The sequence below is a fragment of the Aythya fuligula genome, chromosome 1 (assembly GCF_009819795.1).
Source record: "Aythya fuligula isolate bAytFul2 chromosome 1, bAytFul2.pri, whole genome shotgun sequence".
Taxonomy (NCBI): domain Eukaryota; kingdom Metazoa; phylum Chordata; class Aves; order Anseriformes; family Anatidae; genus Aythya; species Aythya fuligula.
Genome location: NC_045559.1, coordinates 136,829,765 through 136,847,629, shown reverse-complemented (window position 1 = coordinate 136,847,629; position 17,865 = coordinate 136,829,765). Strand labels below are relative to the sequence as shown.

Here is a 17,865-nt window from a genome sequence, read left to right as displayed (position 1 = left end):
TGTAAGCTTCTGTTTTGCCTCCAGCAGCCATGGTGGTGGTATAACCATCACGCACATATACCCCGAAGCTCAGGGAAGCCACAGGACCAACAAATAGCTCCTGCTTGTAGCCAGCAGGACACAGTCCTGTTCTCTCATCCCTTTCCAAGGGCTCAAGCTTGCTTGCTAACAGAAAACAGTCAGCCCCCAGGCTTGCTAGTGCAACTCCGAACCCTTAGCCAGAAGTTCACTTCTCTCTTAATCCCACTGACAGGTTTCCAGCCCGCCAGTGCAGGAGCATTTTCAGCCCAACAGGTTACTCCCTACCTCCCAGAAAAATGCACTGCTTTAATACACTGTAAAGTTGCGTTCAGTTACGTCCCACGGACTCTAGATCTCCCCTGCACAATTCACGTCAAAAAAAAAAAAAAAAAAGCCACAGGAGTACTATAAGTGAAGTTCCTTTCTTTCAGAGATTGAAAATCCACGGTGCACTGAAAGAGAAGAGGTTTTATTTAATGATTTGCTTTTTAGAAGAAGTCATTAGCAGCTTGCAAGAGCTCCCACACATTCCTCTTCCAGGTTGTTCATCAAGAAAGGTGGGGGAAAAGAACAGTAATCAACTGCAAACAAAAATTACAGTGTTGAAGCATAAACGCTGACTTCAGTCTAAAAAACTAGAAGTTCAAGCTCAAGTTCAAATTCTAAGGACATATTAGGAGAAAAATGAGGTGATCTTACAAACCAGTTGTGACTTCCATCTATAACAAACTTTTTATTTTCTTTGCTTTACTCAACCCTCCAGAAAAATAAAACAGGAGGAAAAACAACAACAACATTCTTCCTTTATACTTCATGTAACAAATCACTTTTGAAACCTAAAAAAAGGTCCCTTTTTGACCCACAAAACTGCAACTATTTTTCCCTGGAAGAGTTCAGTTTTCCAGAACTGCTAACGCCCAAACCATGCAACTCAGAGCAGTGCTTTCTCAATTCAGCTAGGCAGTTTCCTACACACACACACACAACTAATTCAAAGGTGTTATGACATTTAGCATAGATTTCCTTGTTGAAACATGCCAGTGTCACAAGATTTGATTTTATTTTTTATTTATTGTATTTATTATATAATAAATGTGCACAACTTCCTGGAACTGAGACAAAACAACTTACTGGCTGAGGATTTGCAGCAAGATAGATCCTTTGCTTAAGCAGCCCCGAAATCAGAAAGGGCAGCTGTTCCAAAAGCAAACTTGAGCTTGCAGATTTGGGATACAAGGTGCTACATAAAGCATTCTTCCTGCAAACAGCTTAAGACTTGAATACAACAGAAATATGGAGCCACAACATTGATTATTATTGGTTTAGCCTTCAGGGACAGTGCTACGAGCACACCTCTGAATTTAAGGAGTCTGGAAAGAGCTTCAACAAAGTCACAAGGCAATTTTTAAGGAACTACTCTCATCCGTGAGATTCCTGAACGTCAGGTTTATAAAACATTAAGGCCTGACAAATTGCAGAGATGCCAACAAGACTTAAGACTTCACAATCCAGCACTGACAGCCTGAGTGTCTCTAGGATGTCCTTACCTGACGCTGTTGTGGATTCTGTGAAAGGCATGCTTGTATGAAAGTAACTTTGGATTTTTTGCAGAAAAAGAGTAGAAAATATTTATATCAAAAAAATGACACTTCACAGTTCCAGTTTGAGAAAGTGTTTCTTAAAACTAAGGCAAGTTCTCTCAAATAAAACTGTATGAGAGATTTTGCTAGGCTGAAGTCATATCCTTGTTAAGGCCTATGATTTAAATTAAATTTGCTGTAAAAACTTAACTAAAAACCTCCATGTGTTTCTTTCTTTTTTTAAAAAGGGGGATTCAAAAAATGTCCAGACTGAGCATAAAGTGACAGCAGACAGAAGAGGCTGTTGCAGCTCTTAAGACATCACTTACTACACTAGAAAAACTTTGAGCTAGCTTATCAATCAGTATCTCCAAGGAGGCTCCCATCATGGTTTTGTCACTGGTTAGGAAAGATTAATAACAAAAACTGTATCTACTTAGGCTGCCCCAGCACAGAAGCTCATGGGATGCCACAAGAGCCACAGATCTTGGAGCAGGGAGAGCACAGCGACAGCTCCAAGAGGGAGGAGGAAGGAGCAGGCTGCAATGAGCCGTGGAAGCTGAGACAAGAACAGTCACCAAAATGCAAAGAAGCTGCAACCAAAACTGCACAGAGCTGCAATCCCATACTTGTGTCTTCCCTCTGTTACAACTGCTGTAACTTTATCTCAACTCCAATAGCCATTGTTGTGCGGAGCACTCAGCGTTTCCTACTCTGCATACGCAGGGCAATAATCTGCACCTCAGTTTGCTTTGGTGAATCCCCCCTCTGCTCCAAGAGCAGGCAGACCACAAGAACATTGCACCAAATCAGCTTAAAAATGACATCCAGCCTTCATCTAACACTTCTGCTGGGATTTACTCTGAGATCAGACAAGTTACAACTCACGTGAGGCTGCTGCACACTTGTCCCTCATCCTGTTTGGTAAAATTTGGAAAGGATATCACCTGAAGATGGGTCTTTTTCTAAGAGTGACATCACGCTGTCTGCAGAGCTGGATTCAAGGCTTGTGCCCGAGAGGTTCCGGGTGATGCTGACAACCACAAGGGGCTTTCCACAAGGGGTGTGTGTTTGCATTCTTACACCAGTAAGCATTTAGGAGGTCTGCCTGCAAGAGTACCGGGCTTTCCAAGCTTCACTGGTACATGAAATCATACCTGGGATTACGCTGAGGAAAAAATCCCTGTCATGGGCATCGTAAGAGGTTCGGTGAATGCTCTTGATCTTGTTCCTTGTCACAGTTCCCTAGCAGGGAGATGGAGTAACAGCACTCCTCTGCAAACACATCAGGGGATTTAACAGATGGCTTGGTCAGTCTCCAGTGTTTGGATTCCCATAAAACAGGAGAAGGAGCAAGGAAAACTTCAGGAAGGATGTGTGACATGATGAGACTTCTACATACCACATACAAGCTCTTTTCTTGAAGCTAAGAGACTACTGTGCAAGTGAGGCAGAGCTCTCAAGATGCAGACGTTTGCTGTTCTGAGGACCCCCCTCTCTCACACATGTAGGAACTCATCTTCACTGCTGCTAGAAGCAACGTTTCCTGAGACCAAGGCGAAACACAACCTGACCAGCATGGTTAGGAGCTGACATGTGAGCTAGGCACACTGACAGGCACATGACGCCTTTCCTTAGGACTGACACATGCAGAGCACAGGTTGGTCCAGAACATGCTTTGCATGTGACAATTGTGGCTTTTGCAGTTTCCAAAGGCCTGGTAAAATACCCCAGGAGTCCAGGTGACCAGGGTATAGCAACACTGGACATCACAGATTGATTTTTTTTGTGCCAGAAGCAGTATGGAAGCCAGTTTGTACAAATGTACTTCTATACAGGCAAGTTCTTCACTGTGACCTATCAAAAATATCAGAATAACATGAAAAAAATATCTGACATGAATACAGCAATGCAAATCAAGCCCCACAGGTAACAGCTGAGCAACTGATGCCTACAGAAAGACAAATATTCAATTAGCAACTTCTATCAGCAATAATGGTAGATGCCCTGATGTCAGGAAATGCAGCCATGAATTCATGCCCAGTCAGGGAACACACATGCGTTAGCAGAGATCTGCAAAAAAAAAAAGAAAAAAACCTGTGCGCTCAACGCCTCTATTGGTGAAGGTCCTAAAGATGGCAACTGCATGCAAAGCAACGCCACCAGAAGTCTGAATGAGAGCAATATTCAAAATGCACATTTAAATACAGTATCCTCATCAATGGAGCAAATCTTTACCCTCTAACGTCCTTCCTCCAACTACGTATCTCAGTTAGTGACCATTTTCAAGCTCTTAGTTCGCTGTTCAAAAACTGTTTATGCAAGACTTGCTGTTAGTGACAAGCTGTCACAAGCCACACACTATTGAAGAATGGCTATGTCTAACCGTAGATGTCTCCAAAAAGCCCCAGATTTGCTCGTTGACCCAACCAAAATACCTGAAGTGCCAGATTCTACAGTGAAAACAAACCCACAAACAAAGCAAAAAAAACACCACATTCTTCAGATCAGAATATTAACTCTGTGTGCAGTAAATAAGACTAACATCAGCACGAGGGTTGTATTTTGTTTGTGCAGTCCCCAGGTGAACTAGTACTGATGGAACTGGAAGCCCAGGTGATGAAGACAAGTCCACTCTGACCTGCAGTCTACCTGCAAACAGAGGATGATTCAGCCTTTTGAATCAACTCAGATCCTAACCAAGGTGGTAAGATTTCCCTTCTTCAGTGGTCCTGGTATAACATCCCACGCCAAAGTGCAGGCAGCTTTATAAGACCTGTCTGACAGGACAAGCACAGCTAACAATGGAAGGAAGAATTAAAGTCTGAAGTTGCAAGCTTTTCCTGAGAAATAAACAAAATCAAGTCATACTTGAGATCCACACTGGTACATCACGTGCTGTCTCCGAATACATTCCCTCTGAGTACTCCTTTATGCTTTCAGTAAAACCTGTATGCTACCCACAGCGAATGTTTTTTGCCAGCCCAAATACATCACAATATACTGCCAAACGACCAAAGCCCGGGACAATCCATCCATTCACGACCACTGGAGTTCATCATTCCTACTTGCTCTTCATCCTTCACAGATGCAGTAACCCTCATGAATGCGGGCTTTCTTTGGATTGCAAACAGCAGCAGCGGGGGCCATAATGAAAATCCATCCAAAGAAATTCAGGCTTTCAAAGCATCCGCTGAAGACTTGCTGATCTGCACATTGATCAGCCAACAAAGGTACATGTTCTCCAACAAAACAGGAAAATTGTAGAAATTAAGTCAAAGGGGGTTTACAAAGCGCTAGACCATTCAGATGTTATATTTCAAAAGCTGCAATATGCTTCTGTATAAACAGAGTTGCTTCCCATCCTCCATCCCAAACACACAACGAGATGGCCTTTCCCCACACCTTGGTACCTAGGGATCAATAACTCGCAGAAAGAAGGAATGACAAAAATCGAACAAGGTTACCAGTGTGCAGAAATTACAGGGCACTGCGGAGCATCCTCCTGCTTCTGTGCAGCCAGCAAATTCGCATCAGCTCCTGACACTGCTCTGTTCCGAAGCAGTGACATTAAAGTAGCTCTTAAGAGAAAAAAACACTGCTGCAATGCCTATTCATGCCAAGGAGCTCAAGAGAATTACCGCTTTAGAGAGCCTTCGCTCTGTGGCAGGCGTACCAGCTGTTACAGTACTCTTGCTATAACAATGCGAATAAAAAAATTGCCTCTCAAATTCTAAGAATAAATTGCACAGTAGACCAGTAAATACGCATTCACCAGATTTTTTGCATAGCTTTTAACGAGACTGTATCAACTTAAGCATGAAAACTTGTTATGAAACACGAACTGGTTAAGCAATAATAAATAGGAGACCAAGTTGGAGAACTGCTCCTGAAAGGAAGGCGTTACCTGGCTGCTAGGATAAAGGCTCGGTTTCCAGATCAGAGCTCATTATCATAAAGAAGCAATTGGACTAATTAGCCCAATTTATTTATTGGGCCATACCAATTATTTATGCTGGAAGAAAACATTTCAGAAGCAACAGCAGAACTTTGAAGAAGAACTTTGAACGGGCTGCCCAGGGAAGTGGGGAGTCACCATCCCTGGAGGCCTTTAAAAGACGTTTAGATGTAGAGCTTAGGGATATGGTTTAGTGGGGACTGCTAGCATTAGGTCAGAGGTTGGACTCGATGATCTTGAGGTCTCTTCCAACCTAGAAATTCTGTGATTCTGTGAAGAGTACAGTGCTGTCCTTGTTGAACTCCACTGGATTGTTCTAACAGCAAAACCAGTTGCTCATAGCAAATACTGACAGGCTGCACTGCAAGAGCATCGGGAAAGCATTACCAGATCGCAATCAGACACATTTTAGACCACAAATGTAACACTAAAAAACCAGCAGGTATTATGACTGAGTGTATAAAACCCACGCATTTAGAAACCAGCACAATGACTGGGCACTCCCGAAAAGCTTGCTTTGAGCACTAGGCTCAGCTATAGTTACTCTCTGAGCAAAATATCTTTTTTCTTTCCTCAGCAGTTTAAGGGAAAGAACACGAAATATAACTAAAAGTTAACAAGGTGTGCCAAATTTCTCCCATCACAATGGTAACTGAAATCTTGCATTGAATTAAACAGTAATAAAGAGATCTGAGCAGATCTTGTGAGTAATATATAGATACTAACTTTAGGCTCGTGTAGATTTAAGCTGATGAGTAGAAGCTGCCCAGCCATTCCCTTGTTCTCTGCTATCACACCACCCCTTCAGGTGCGCTAGGTGTGCCAAGCAAGGTAGGAGTATGAAGAAAATAGGAGTGGTGTTAACAGGTGATTAAAAAAAATATATGGGCTGAGCAATATAATTGTGTTTCTTTAGTCAATGGTGTTTGATTTTTTTTTCCTTGTTGTCATTAGAAAATAAAATATTGCCTTGACATTTAAAGTTATGTACATACTACACCAAATCAAATGCAAAGAAAATAATGTCACTGATTTAGGGAAGTGTCAGAAGACTGTTTCTGTGTTTGGATACACAGTATTGCCCAAGAACAGGCTATTCTGGCAAGCAAGTCAGTCAGCTCTGTGGCATGCGTGTAGTATGTGGGCACTCGCACGTGGGTCAGGAATGTGACCAGTTCACAGATCTCAGTGTCCGGAAAACATGATACAGATATTGCGTAACTTGGATCCTGGCACTTGCCATCACTGCCAAATCTGCCCATTCTTGTTCTTAAGAATTGCCCTTTTCTGCAGCTAAGGGTCCTGAAGATCTCAGCAGATCAGATCCACTAAAAGCCTATTTTTACCCAACTCATAATAACACAGTTGGAATTAAGCCAAGTTGGATTCACGTCCTCGCTCACCAGTCCAAGAGAATTCCATAACATAACCTTGGTAGTAAAGAACAGTAAGCAGTACACTTAAATAGCTTACAGGCGAACACAGGTCTAGATCATTTCAGCAATGCTCAGGGAACAGGCCTGCATGACAGAGAAGTTGGTGGCGGCAGGGGGAAGAAGTTATTTCAGTCATTTTGGACTTGAGCCTGTTACCTGTTCTCAAAAGAAATGAAGAGCAAAAACGTTTAGTTTTGACTGAAAAAACAGGCCCAATATACGATGAGGAATCCAAGTTGCCAGCATTAAGCTACTGAATGCACCTTGGGTAAGAAACAGAGAAGAGATGAAGAAAGAGTTGAAGGTGCTTTGCACAAAAAGCTGTAGGACAGAATGAGGACAGTACTCCTAGGGGAGCTGAACATGACCAAAAACAACAGGAAAACCCAGAGGAGCCATTGCAGGGCAACACGTATCTGTACCCACGTCAGCACCTCTTGTATGACAAAAAGGAGGGGAAAGGCAGACAGGAGACTACCAAAATCCATACGGACATTATTCTTCAATTATTATTCATTATGTGACCCCCTCTTTTTTCTTGGAGCTATGGTAGAGGTAGAACCTAATGCTAAAAAATGGCTTGTGCTCTGGTAGCAGAGAAACTGTGACTTTGGGCAGCGAGGGTAGCAAACCAAACACTTCAGATGTGTTTTTTCCCCCTCATGTGTTTTTTGTTTGTTTTATAAAAAGAACATAGCTGCAAGTTTAAGCACAACTGAAGAAACCTAGGCCCTGATCCAGGGCCTTAACTTCAACAATCTTGGGTGAACATGTTAATAGATATAGAGTAGATTGCATTTGCACTTCCTGCCTTGACTTTCCAGCCTGTAGCATAGGGCCACACTCAACAGCTAATGAAAAATGTTCTCCATCCCTAATTAGGGTTGACAAAATACATATTGCATCAGGTGCTTCTGATGTCAGCTAAGCAGCTTAGGTATTTGTGTCTGAAGTACAGAGAAACATAACTGTCCTACGTTTTACACTTTGGAAAAGATCCCAGAACCATTAGGATTTGAAACTGAAAATGTTGAAATAAATACACTCAAATATTTGCCAGCAATAGCAATAAACTCCTTTTTTATGCTTCTCTGAAGCTAATATATGGGAAAGGCAAGTAAGAAATCAACATATTAAGTACTAGGTATCACCAAGTTATCCAAGTTATTTTTCCTCTGTTTCATGTGCACATATGTAAAAACTGAGTATGCTGTAATTATATTTAGTTAATGCAGCTTAACAAGCATTCTCAACAGGAAACCACTCACCAACTTCAGTTATGTTGTGCTAAGGAAAAGATTAATTTTGTGTTCATGAAGCTCTGTAAAAAATCATTAGGAGGATGGTCACCCACTGGACTTTTGGAAGCCCAAGAGATCTGTGTGTTCTGAACAGACTCCTTCTCAGAGAGGGAGAGAGCAATTTGGGAGCAGCAAATGCCCTGACAACTTAATAAGTCCAAACTCCAGAGAAAAATTAAAGCTGGTATGGAAACAGAATCTTCCCATTTAAGCTCCTTAAGTCTGAAGAATATGTCTGGGACTAAGCACATAAACACACCGCTCTAACATAGATGAATGTGGTTTGAGGGGTTTAAAGGTTAAAAGTGTTTAGAGATAAAAATCAACTTCATGAAGTATTTGCCAAGTTACGTACACTGCTGTGCAGAGATGAAAAAACAGTAATGGTCAGGCTAAAATATTGCAGCAATACTCAGTTACCCACATGAAAGTCTATCCCAGAGTTAAGGCTAATTCACTTACACCATCACGTCTGCCAGATACTCTCCTCCTTTGGCATACTCCCGCTGAACAGTGCGAATAAGCTCCCTGCAAGATTCCCAGTAGATGCAGCAAAGCTGTGTCTTCCGTGCTGTGCCACACTCGTGCCTTGAGGCTTTGTGCTCTGGCAGTCAAGCGAAACCAGCCCAAGTGCCTGCTTCCACCCCATGGGGCACATCCCTCCTGACCAGCCAAGGAGCTCTCTACTTTTGCCAGTTCAAACTCCATTAAGTCCAACTTTTAAAGACTACTTAGAGTCACTTAAATAGCAAAGCTAAGAGCCGGCTGGAATAAATTGGTGTTTCAGGCCAAGAATAACAAGTTCAAATACAATATCCACTAGCAAATATAAATATAGCATGAATTTTATTCCCTGTTTCTCAGCCACACACAGACAAGCAGGTACCTAACTAGGTCTTTGATTACTGCTGTTATACAAAACAAGCCAACCCAGATCATTTTCAAACATGTCCTGATGAAGCCTCTACAAGTAACTAATCTCCAAACATCTATATACTTTTAAAAATACTTAACAGTACAGAAGAGTTTGCAATTCACCCGCAGAAACAACCAGGTCCTGAGACTGCAATAACAGCTATTATTTATTTTTATGACTTTGGGGTTCTTCCTTGGTATTCAGGTAATGCAAGGACATGACCTGCAGCGTCAGCAGAGTCCTGGATGGAGGAAGTATTCAGCTCCGTAGCAGAAGACTTGTATGTGCAGCCAAGTCTGCAAAGCAAGTTCTCCAGCCACAGAAAAGGGTGGATGCTGGGGCCGAATCCTATCAGTTTGCTCATGAAGAAGGCAAATTAAGGAAGAACATTCACGTTGTCTCATGGATAAGGGGAAGGAGAGAGACCAACACCCAACCAGTATGCACAGTGAAGACTGACATGAAAGGAAGAACAAATAGGAGGGATCACGCAGCAGTAAAACAGCTGAGATGTATGTGACACTTTAAATGCAGGCCCCCTTTCACTACTGAAAGACTTGATTATAAAGTGCTAAGAAGTGGGGGGAATAACAATTATCTCACCAAATCAGTGTGGAAAGAGGTAATATCCATCTTACTGGATTTAAAGAATACAAATCAAAAGCTATCCATACCCTTGCAGGACACAATACTTTTATCAAGTCTCATGCTTGCAGGACATCCAACTGCACAGGACACTTTAACCAAAGGTAGCCACCGATGTTAGGAGTCACAGGTGCACACATCACACAGTGACACAGTGCCAACATGATGAAGACTGTCATCTTATGCACAGACAAGTTAATTGCACTTTGGGACACACTTACACTGTGCTCTTTTGTTTCTACACTTTTTATTTTTTCTTAAGAATAGTCCACCCACCTTCATAAGGAAAGAGCAGAAGAACAACTAAAGAAACTACTGAGGAGAATTGCTCCAGAGCTCTTTCAGCAGGGGACACGTCACAAAACCTGTGAGCTGTGACAGCGGCAGGCAGGGAGAAGCAGCGCAGGCCACAGCAGGGCTTCCCTGTGAGCCCTCGTGTGGGGCAGCCATGTTGGGCCCACGGGGCGCTGCCAGGCCGGGTCCCTCAGTCTTCCTCCATGCCTTGCTCACATGCTCACAGCTGTATCAAGAGGAATTTGGAACTTAAACCCTGCCTTTGAAACCGAATGTGAAATGCCGAAGCCAGGAAGAAAGCACACCCCTCCCTCGGCCAGGAGCACAGTTCACCTTCCTCCAGGCTAATTGAAGGGGAGCCTCCAACTCTCTCGCCCTGATAAAAACCAACTCCCTCGCCATAGCTTTCAGGGGCCTTTAGGCACCTCTAAACTGAAGTGAATTGTCTGATTTCAGGGCATGATAAAAAGCAGTGTTTTTTTGTTTGTTTGTTTGTTTTTGTGTTTTTTGTTTTTTTTTTAAATCATTTCCCTTTTATTCCTTCACACTCTGTTAATTGCAGGCTGAAGTGCTTTTTAATAGGAGGGGAAAAAAAGCAGTACTTTTGAGCTAAATCACCCATCTTCCGTAGACACAGAAGAGATCTGATCTGCTGAGAACAACTGTGTATTTTTACAGCACTAGTGGAAGTGTTCAAGATAAATACCCTTCTGAAAAATAATTGCTTGTATCGCACTCCTTTCAATATAGATACCACTTAGTCTAAAGCAGAGGGAGAAAGGCTACATTCAGTCTTAAATGGGGATGAAGTATTAATCCTAAATCACAAATAAGAGCACTCTAAAACTTTTTTTCTTCAATCTGCAAGCTGCTGTTTCTAGCTGTCAGAGTGAAAGTAACAGCCCTGAGTGAGATACTGAGGCTGTCTCCAAGGAACAGTTCAGCAGTTCAGTGCAGGACTCACAGCAGTCAGCAAGAAAAGCACATCCACGGCATGCAGCAAGCTTCAAAGGGCTAGATAGGAACTGCAACACCTGCAGGAAGTGTCCTTAGCGTCCATAGCTCTGAATCTTACCTATTTGTGTTATTATTTTGGATGGCTGACTTGCAGTTCCTGCTTCAGATTTCTGGTTCCTAGATCACCTCTTGCAGGCGACAGATACTATCACCTCTATCTAAATAACAAAGATGCTTAGTTGCTCAGATAGTAGGGTTGGGGTGGAAATATCTCCCTATCAGAAGGGAGGGAAAGGTTTCACACACACTTTAAGGTGTTGTCTTGAACTGCTACATAGAATAGGTTTGGAAGGGAAAGTTAATGTCCATTAGGAAGGAAGGGGGCAAAAGACTTACTATGCACCTGCAATGCGAGGTTTGTGGCGACACAAGCAGGAACATAGCTAGCTGAATCAAGACATCTGTCGGAGACTCTAGCCTTCCCATAGCTGTTCTCAGAGCCATCTCTGTACGCTGCAGGAATCCATCACAGCTTGGAGGCAAGGCCAGGCCCCCCACAGAAGTGAGAGCTCGGGCCCTATCGAGTCAGAGGCGAGGTGTCAGCTTGTTTCCAGTTGCACCAGCTCTGCCAACAGCAGGAGCCAGGAGCACATACAGCAGAAACCTTCAGCTCCCACCTCTGTCAGTGAGCCTGACACAGTCACTTAGGAAGGAGTTTTGTAGGTCGCACTCCTGCACTCAAATGCTGCCCAGGACTGGCTGTACAAATGAACCTGTAGCACTTCTGAAAGCACCCTGCTGCGCACCTAATTGCTTTGCATGACAGTGACTTCAGTGTTATGATGCTCTGGTTTTTCCTTAGCACAAAAGGTGAGAAAAAAATGTAAGAGATGCTGCAACAGAGTCCACAACAAAAATGACTTCAATCCAGCACAATATTAAAAAAAAAATTTAAAAAAATCAGGTAAAACAGTGTCAAAATTGATCATTCTATTTTGAATAAGGTAATATTGTATTGCAAAATCCAGAAATGAGATTGTGATGGTTGCTATTCAGATTTTTGATAGCATGACCTAGGAAATATTTCCTATTATCTTTTTGTTATCCATAAAGAAAACACACAACAAAGGGAAAGGAAACAGCTGAAAACCCAGACCTGTTCTGTCCCAACCACCTTCTCCCAAAAACACGGAGCCCAATTCCTAAGTAGAGAAGCACTGAGGTGGGGATACCATCAGCACCCAAGAAGCATTCGGGGGTATCCCTGTAGGGCTTGACAGCTTTTATACACTCCCTCATCATCCCCTTTTCAGTCTTATCTGCAGTAAGGGCTGAGGGTACTGGAATAGCTGCAGGCATCTCTAGGGGAATTCAGCCCTTGTGTTGTTTTAGGGAAATTCCTTGGACAACCTGTTGAGAGCCATTTCTGTTGCAAGGTGGCAAAGAAACCAGAAATTAACAAAAAAAAACCTGAAATGGACTAATGAAAATCTCAAGCTAGGTAATGTGTAACATGCTGTAGAAGAATATCACCGTCTAATAACAAAGCTGTGCACTAGACATTGGGTTACCTGCCCTCAGTTCAGCACACTCTTACCAAGAAGACCATTCACTGTACAGACACACACGAGCACAAGACAAGCACGTGTGAGAGCTCTGCAGCATTACTAGCACTTGTTTACAGCAACTTTCTAAATCAGATGAGAATTGAAGTATATGCAGAGGGAACACTTTCCTTCCTACCACGACAGTTTGATGTTGTAGAGCAGCACTAGCTTCAAAAGCCAGTTACATTACCAAAAGGCTGCTCAGACAGAGGAAATCCGGGGTTGTCATTTCTCTCCTCATAAATCTGGGGTTGGCATTTCTCTCCTCTCCTACAAGTGATCAGAAAGGTATTTTGACACTGATTTGATAGTGCATTGAGAAGCTAAGATTAACAAAAAAGAACTAATTTATATTAATTGCTATTGAAAACACTTCAAAAAAAAAAAAACAAAAAAAAACAAACAAACAAACAAAAAAATCACCCTACTGTCCTGAGGACTATAACTGAATTGTATCCCAGAGACACTTCAGAAATATTTAGGCCACCCAGCTATCCCACCTGAAAAGCAGAGCTGAAATAGAGGTAGGTTAATGGCAGAGATACAACATTTCTGAAATCTCTCACAAGACAAAGATTTTTACAACTATGTAGGCAGAGCCCACAAAGTAAGCTTAGAAACAAGATTTGCGGTACAACTGAAGTGTCCAGAGCACCCAAAGGATGGAGCAAGACTCATTTTGAAAGTTTGCAACTCAGTGATTTAGAAAGAACATGCAGGCTGCCAAAGAGAAGATAACGCTCTTGAAATTGAGCGCTTGGAGTTTTGCTCCTAAATCTAATAGTGAAATGCTCACATAAAAGTGGTTTATTAAACATCAACTCTGCCATTATTTTGACAGCCACAGAGATGCATCAGGTCCTCTCTTGCATGTCTCCAGCCTAGAATTGTAACAGATAACACTGCAGCGAGATGAGACAAGGACAGGCTTTCTGTACTTACTCTCCAGATACAAGAACCTCATCTAAAACTGAGTATTTCAGAACAAATTTAGTATTTTTTATCCTGAACATTAACCTCACCTCTCATTTCTGATTTACAAAGAGTAACAGAAGTTTCCAGTGACTCATCATACATTGTTTTTCTTAGTACTCGAGTCCAGTTTGGCTTTCATTTCCACCTGCAGGGAGTGCAGCTTTGAATAGAAGAGCCTAACAAACGATCCGGCTACCTAGGCTTGCTCCCTGCGTCACACGAGGCCAGACTTTGATGGAATTGTTCGGGCAGCGTGACCTTTGGGAGTAACGTGGCTGATAAAGGAGAGCGGCACGCAACAAAGGCAGCAGCGGTGAAAACCAGGGCAGGCAGCCAGGCCGCAGCACCACGAGGTGCGGCCCACAGGTGGCTCGGACCTGCGTTGCAGTCAGGGAGGCCCCAGCTTCAGCTGGGACCCATGCTGACGTGCTCTCCTCTGGCATCCTGTGTTTCCTTAAAGCCCAGGAGGGCTCCCAGGAGGAGCCAAGGCAGCCCCGCACCACCAAGCCCCTTCAGGAAGGGCACAGCTCTGGGCACACTGTGCCCTCAGGACTCAGGAGGCACAATGCGAGTGTCACGGCCACCACAAGTTGGCATGCACCTCATTTCCTTCATTGCCCTCAATCTACTTTTTTCTGCCCCCTCCTCCTCCCTCTAATTGCTCCGTAATGACTCTCATTAGCAATACCATTGGTGGAGCAGCTGCAGAAGAGCAGCACTCCCTGTTAACGTGTGAAGACCAGGCTTCAACCCTATTCACAAGCCTCTTCTGGAACCACCTGGGCACAGACACCGTGCAGTGCCATGGTGCAGAACCAGTCAGCACTGCACCTGAACCTGCAGCTCTTGGTGAACAGTATTTTAAGACATCCAAAAGATCTCTTTCCCTTTCACATACGCAGCTGTCAGAGCTAGCACGTGCACCTGAGCTCTGTGACTTTCATATTTCTTGATCTTATTTCTAAGACTTTAAGCTGTGCACCACACAAGAAAGCAGCACTGTAAGTCATTAAGCAGTCGTGTAAACTTCACGTTATTTTACATCTTAACAGACACTTCCAGGAGGCCATTTAGCACATCAGAATAATAGACAGGAAAACAGTGACTGTCCCTGAAGAGATGGTGACAGCACAGGAAACAAGAAACATGGCAAGACCCTGTTATGGTCCCAATGGCTTCTGAACCAAAGCAGCTCACATGGTGAAGTTCCACAACACCCTGCAAATCTGGACAGGGCAGGAGCCTTTGCTCTGCTGAGGGCTGGGTAACTGTTAGACTACCACACTAAAACTGACCGGCATGACAGATGCCTCCTACTCAACAGGAAAGGCGCTACTTAAAGCCCAGAAGAAATGCAAACTTCAGCAGCACCAGCAGCATTTGGGCCACAGGCCCCTTCAGCTGGATAAAGCGCGTGCTTTCTGTATCAGAAACGCGATCAGATCAGCAGCCAAAACATGGCGAAAGTAGAACAGGATGTGCTTGTAGCTGGGTTCTGAGAAAAGATAAGTGAGAAATGCTGGTTAAAGGTCTGGCTGCAGGCAGCTTCTGCTCTCGCCGCCCACCACCTCAAGCCGCTGTCATGCCACCTGATTCCTGCTGTGCTCGAGGAAAGAGGTCGGATGGCACGCTGCTGTGCGGCTAGACCAGAAATAAGAAGAGCTCCATCCCCTTTTCCTAAAGAAAGGAAGAAGCAAGCAACCGTCAGCACCTCCAGCTCTAACTATCTCAAACACATCATGCTGCCAGGTTTTCATCTACTGCAATCACCCCAAGATTCAGTCACTGGAACCAACCATTTCAGAGGGCTTTTAGGTGCAACAAGACCAGTTTTTCTGGGTCATTGTCTCCACGATAAAAAGTAATCGGCATTTAACTGCCAGCCTACTTTTCTCCTGTACTTGAAAGCCTTTTACTCACCGCTAAAAGCCACTGTTAAAGAAATGGAATGCAAAACGGTACAGGAGCTGTCGACTGGAGCTTAAAACCCTGTGAAAGTTACCTACATCAATACCATGCTGATCAATACATCTTGAGAGCACCTAGACACCTGTTATCATAATCAGAACTGCTTCATGCCAGGTGCTTCTGCTTTTAGGACTACAAACTTCGGTTAGAATATCGCCACACGATTTTATGTCAAACATTAAATGTGTCATAAACATCCAGTTTGAGACGTGTGCATTTCTCAGATCCCAAGTTATCAGCAAAGCATAACCTCAGCTTAACCACTGTCTGTTAAATAACAGAAAGAAGAGGAAAACACTCCCATGTGAAGAATAAAGCTTGGTTATCAGAAATGCAGCAGACAGTTACTATGATACTTACTACGTTTTTTTTTTCTTTGCTCTAAAGGAAGTCTACAAAACATTTAAACGAAGCCAGGCCTCAGCAGAGCTTCACAGGCACCGAAGGCTAACAGCGTAAAACAGAACTGCACTTGCTGAGTATGTTTCCTCAGACATTTGCTGTGACATGGCAAGAGTCATTTTGCTTGGGAGGTAGGAAAGTGTGTGTTTTGGGGTACCAGAGGGGTTCATTGGGATGTTTCCCCAAGATATTCACCGTCTATGAAAACAAAAAGATTTAGGTGAGGGAGTGCCAAGAACATGCGGCAGCTCGAGCCAATCATTATTTTGGCAGTGTTGCCTATGGTGCAGAAAGGGCCATAGCATGGCACTTTTTCCACCACACAATTTCACCATTTGTACATCAAATCAGGAATCTAGTGCCCATTTCATGGATCAGCAACTGCAAGCTATCGTAAACTAATTTGAGTTTAAGGAGAGGCAGAAGCTCTGTGGGTGAACAATTTCTTGTTGCCACCACAGCTCATCAAAATGCAAACGCCCTTGATGCCCTGTTATTCGTATTGCACACATCAGCACGCCCATGTACGCAGAATTTCTACCATACAGCCAACCACCTGGAGCACTGTAATGGTCTTAAAGCAGTTTCTGAAGGTGACAGCACCAGGGTGATATTTAAATAACGTCCTCAATGCAACCTTACTCTGTCACTTCCAATCAGCATTCGTACAGTTAATCTACCACCTCCCGGGTGCTATTCAACTGTTAAGGATTACGATATGTTAAGGATTACGATGCTCGTGCATAATTTACTTGTATGCCCGGTCTTTAATTTGCCAGTTTTCAACAAGGAGCATATGTGAAATACACAGCAATGCAGCAAAGATATCAGTGACTAAGAGCAAAGCGGGGTGGTTTGAGAGATGCTTCAGCAGAGGAAAATTCCACTGCTTGGCAAGCAACCACGTCCATCCTGAGAGCAGTAGTACTCGGCGGGGAGGACCCCCTTCCCTGCTGCATTTCTCACCCGTGGCATCCCAACCCGCAGCGGGCAGGTGTTTCGCACTGCTCAGCGGGAACGCCAACTAAGAAATCAGAAAGGCCCGCAGCGCTAGGGCAGGGCAAATCAGTTTCCAAATGGGTGACCGCTTCTCCTCGGGACCGTCACGTCCCCTGTAGTGCCCGAATCCCAATTGCATAAGTTCGCAGCAGGGCGCTACGCCCCAGCACGGGCTCACCTGCAGCTCCCTGCACCAGTGGCTCGTGGAAACAGCTGGGAGCCCGGCTTACCCCAACCACCAGCGCCACGGGAAGCGGGCGAGGACACGCACAGGCTCTGTGCAGGCACTCACTGCCACTTTCCTGGCGCTCCCTGGGAGCAGGAGCAGACAAAGCCACCCCAGCACTGCACGCATTGAACAGGATGGGTTCAGGACGAGCTGGGGGCGCTTTGCAGGCTACCTGCTTTGCGATGCAGGCAGGACCCGCACCCTGCTACAAGCAGCCCCCCAAGCCCAGCCCAGCCCAGCTCACCGTAGATCATGGCCAGGCCGGTCTCGTGGAGGAAGCGGACACGGCGGTGCTTGAAGAGCCAGATGGTGAGGATGGTGAGGGTGAGCAGCAGGATGAAGGTGAGCAGGCTCACGCTGTCCTGCCGGTGGCTCTCCTCCGCCTCCTGCTCGGTGGCGAGCTCCTCCATGGCGCTGCTGCTACCACCACCACCAGCAGCAGCAGCAGCAGCGCCGGGCTCGGCCGCCCGCAGCCCGCCGGCCCCCAGCAGGAGGAAGAGGAGGAGGAGGAAGAGCGGCGGCAGCGACATGGCCGCGGCTGCCCGGGCCCCGAGCCGGGGGAGGCGGCCCCAGCCCC

General features: G+C 44.5%; 1 protein-coding gene across 2 annotated transcripts in view; it reads right to left on the bottom strand.

The window, feature by feature from the left end:
- Positions 1 to 17,865, bottom strand: part of SLC9A7 (solute carrier family 9 member A7) — a 62,205-nt gene extending 44,340 nt beyond the window's left edge. For both annotated transcript variants that reach the window (XM_032186309.1, XM_032186316.1), the window contains exon 1: positions 17,533 to 17,865. In XM_032186309.1, the coding sequence (XP_032042200.1) occupies positions 17,533 to 17,818 (286 nt within the window). In that variant the 5' untranslated portion in view covers positions 17,819 to 17,865. The remainder of the gene's footprint in view (positions 1 to 17,532) is intronic.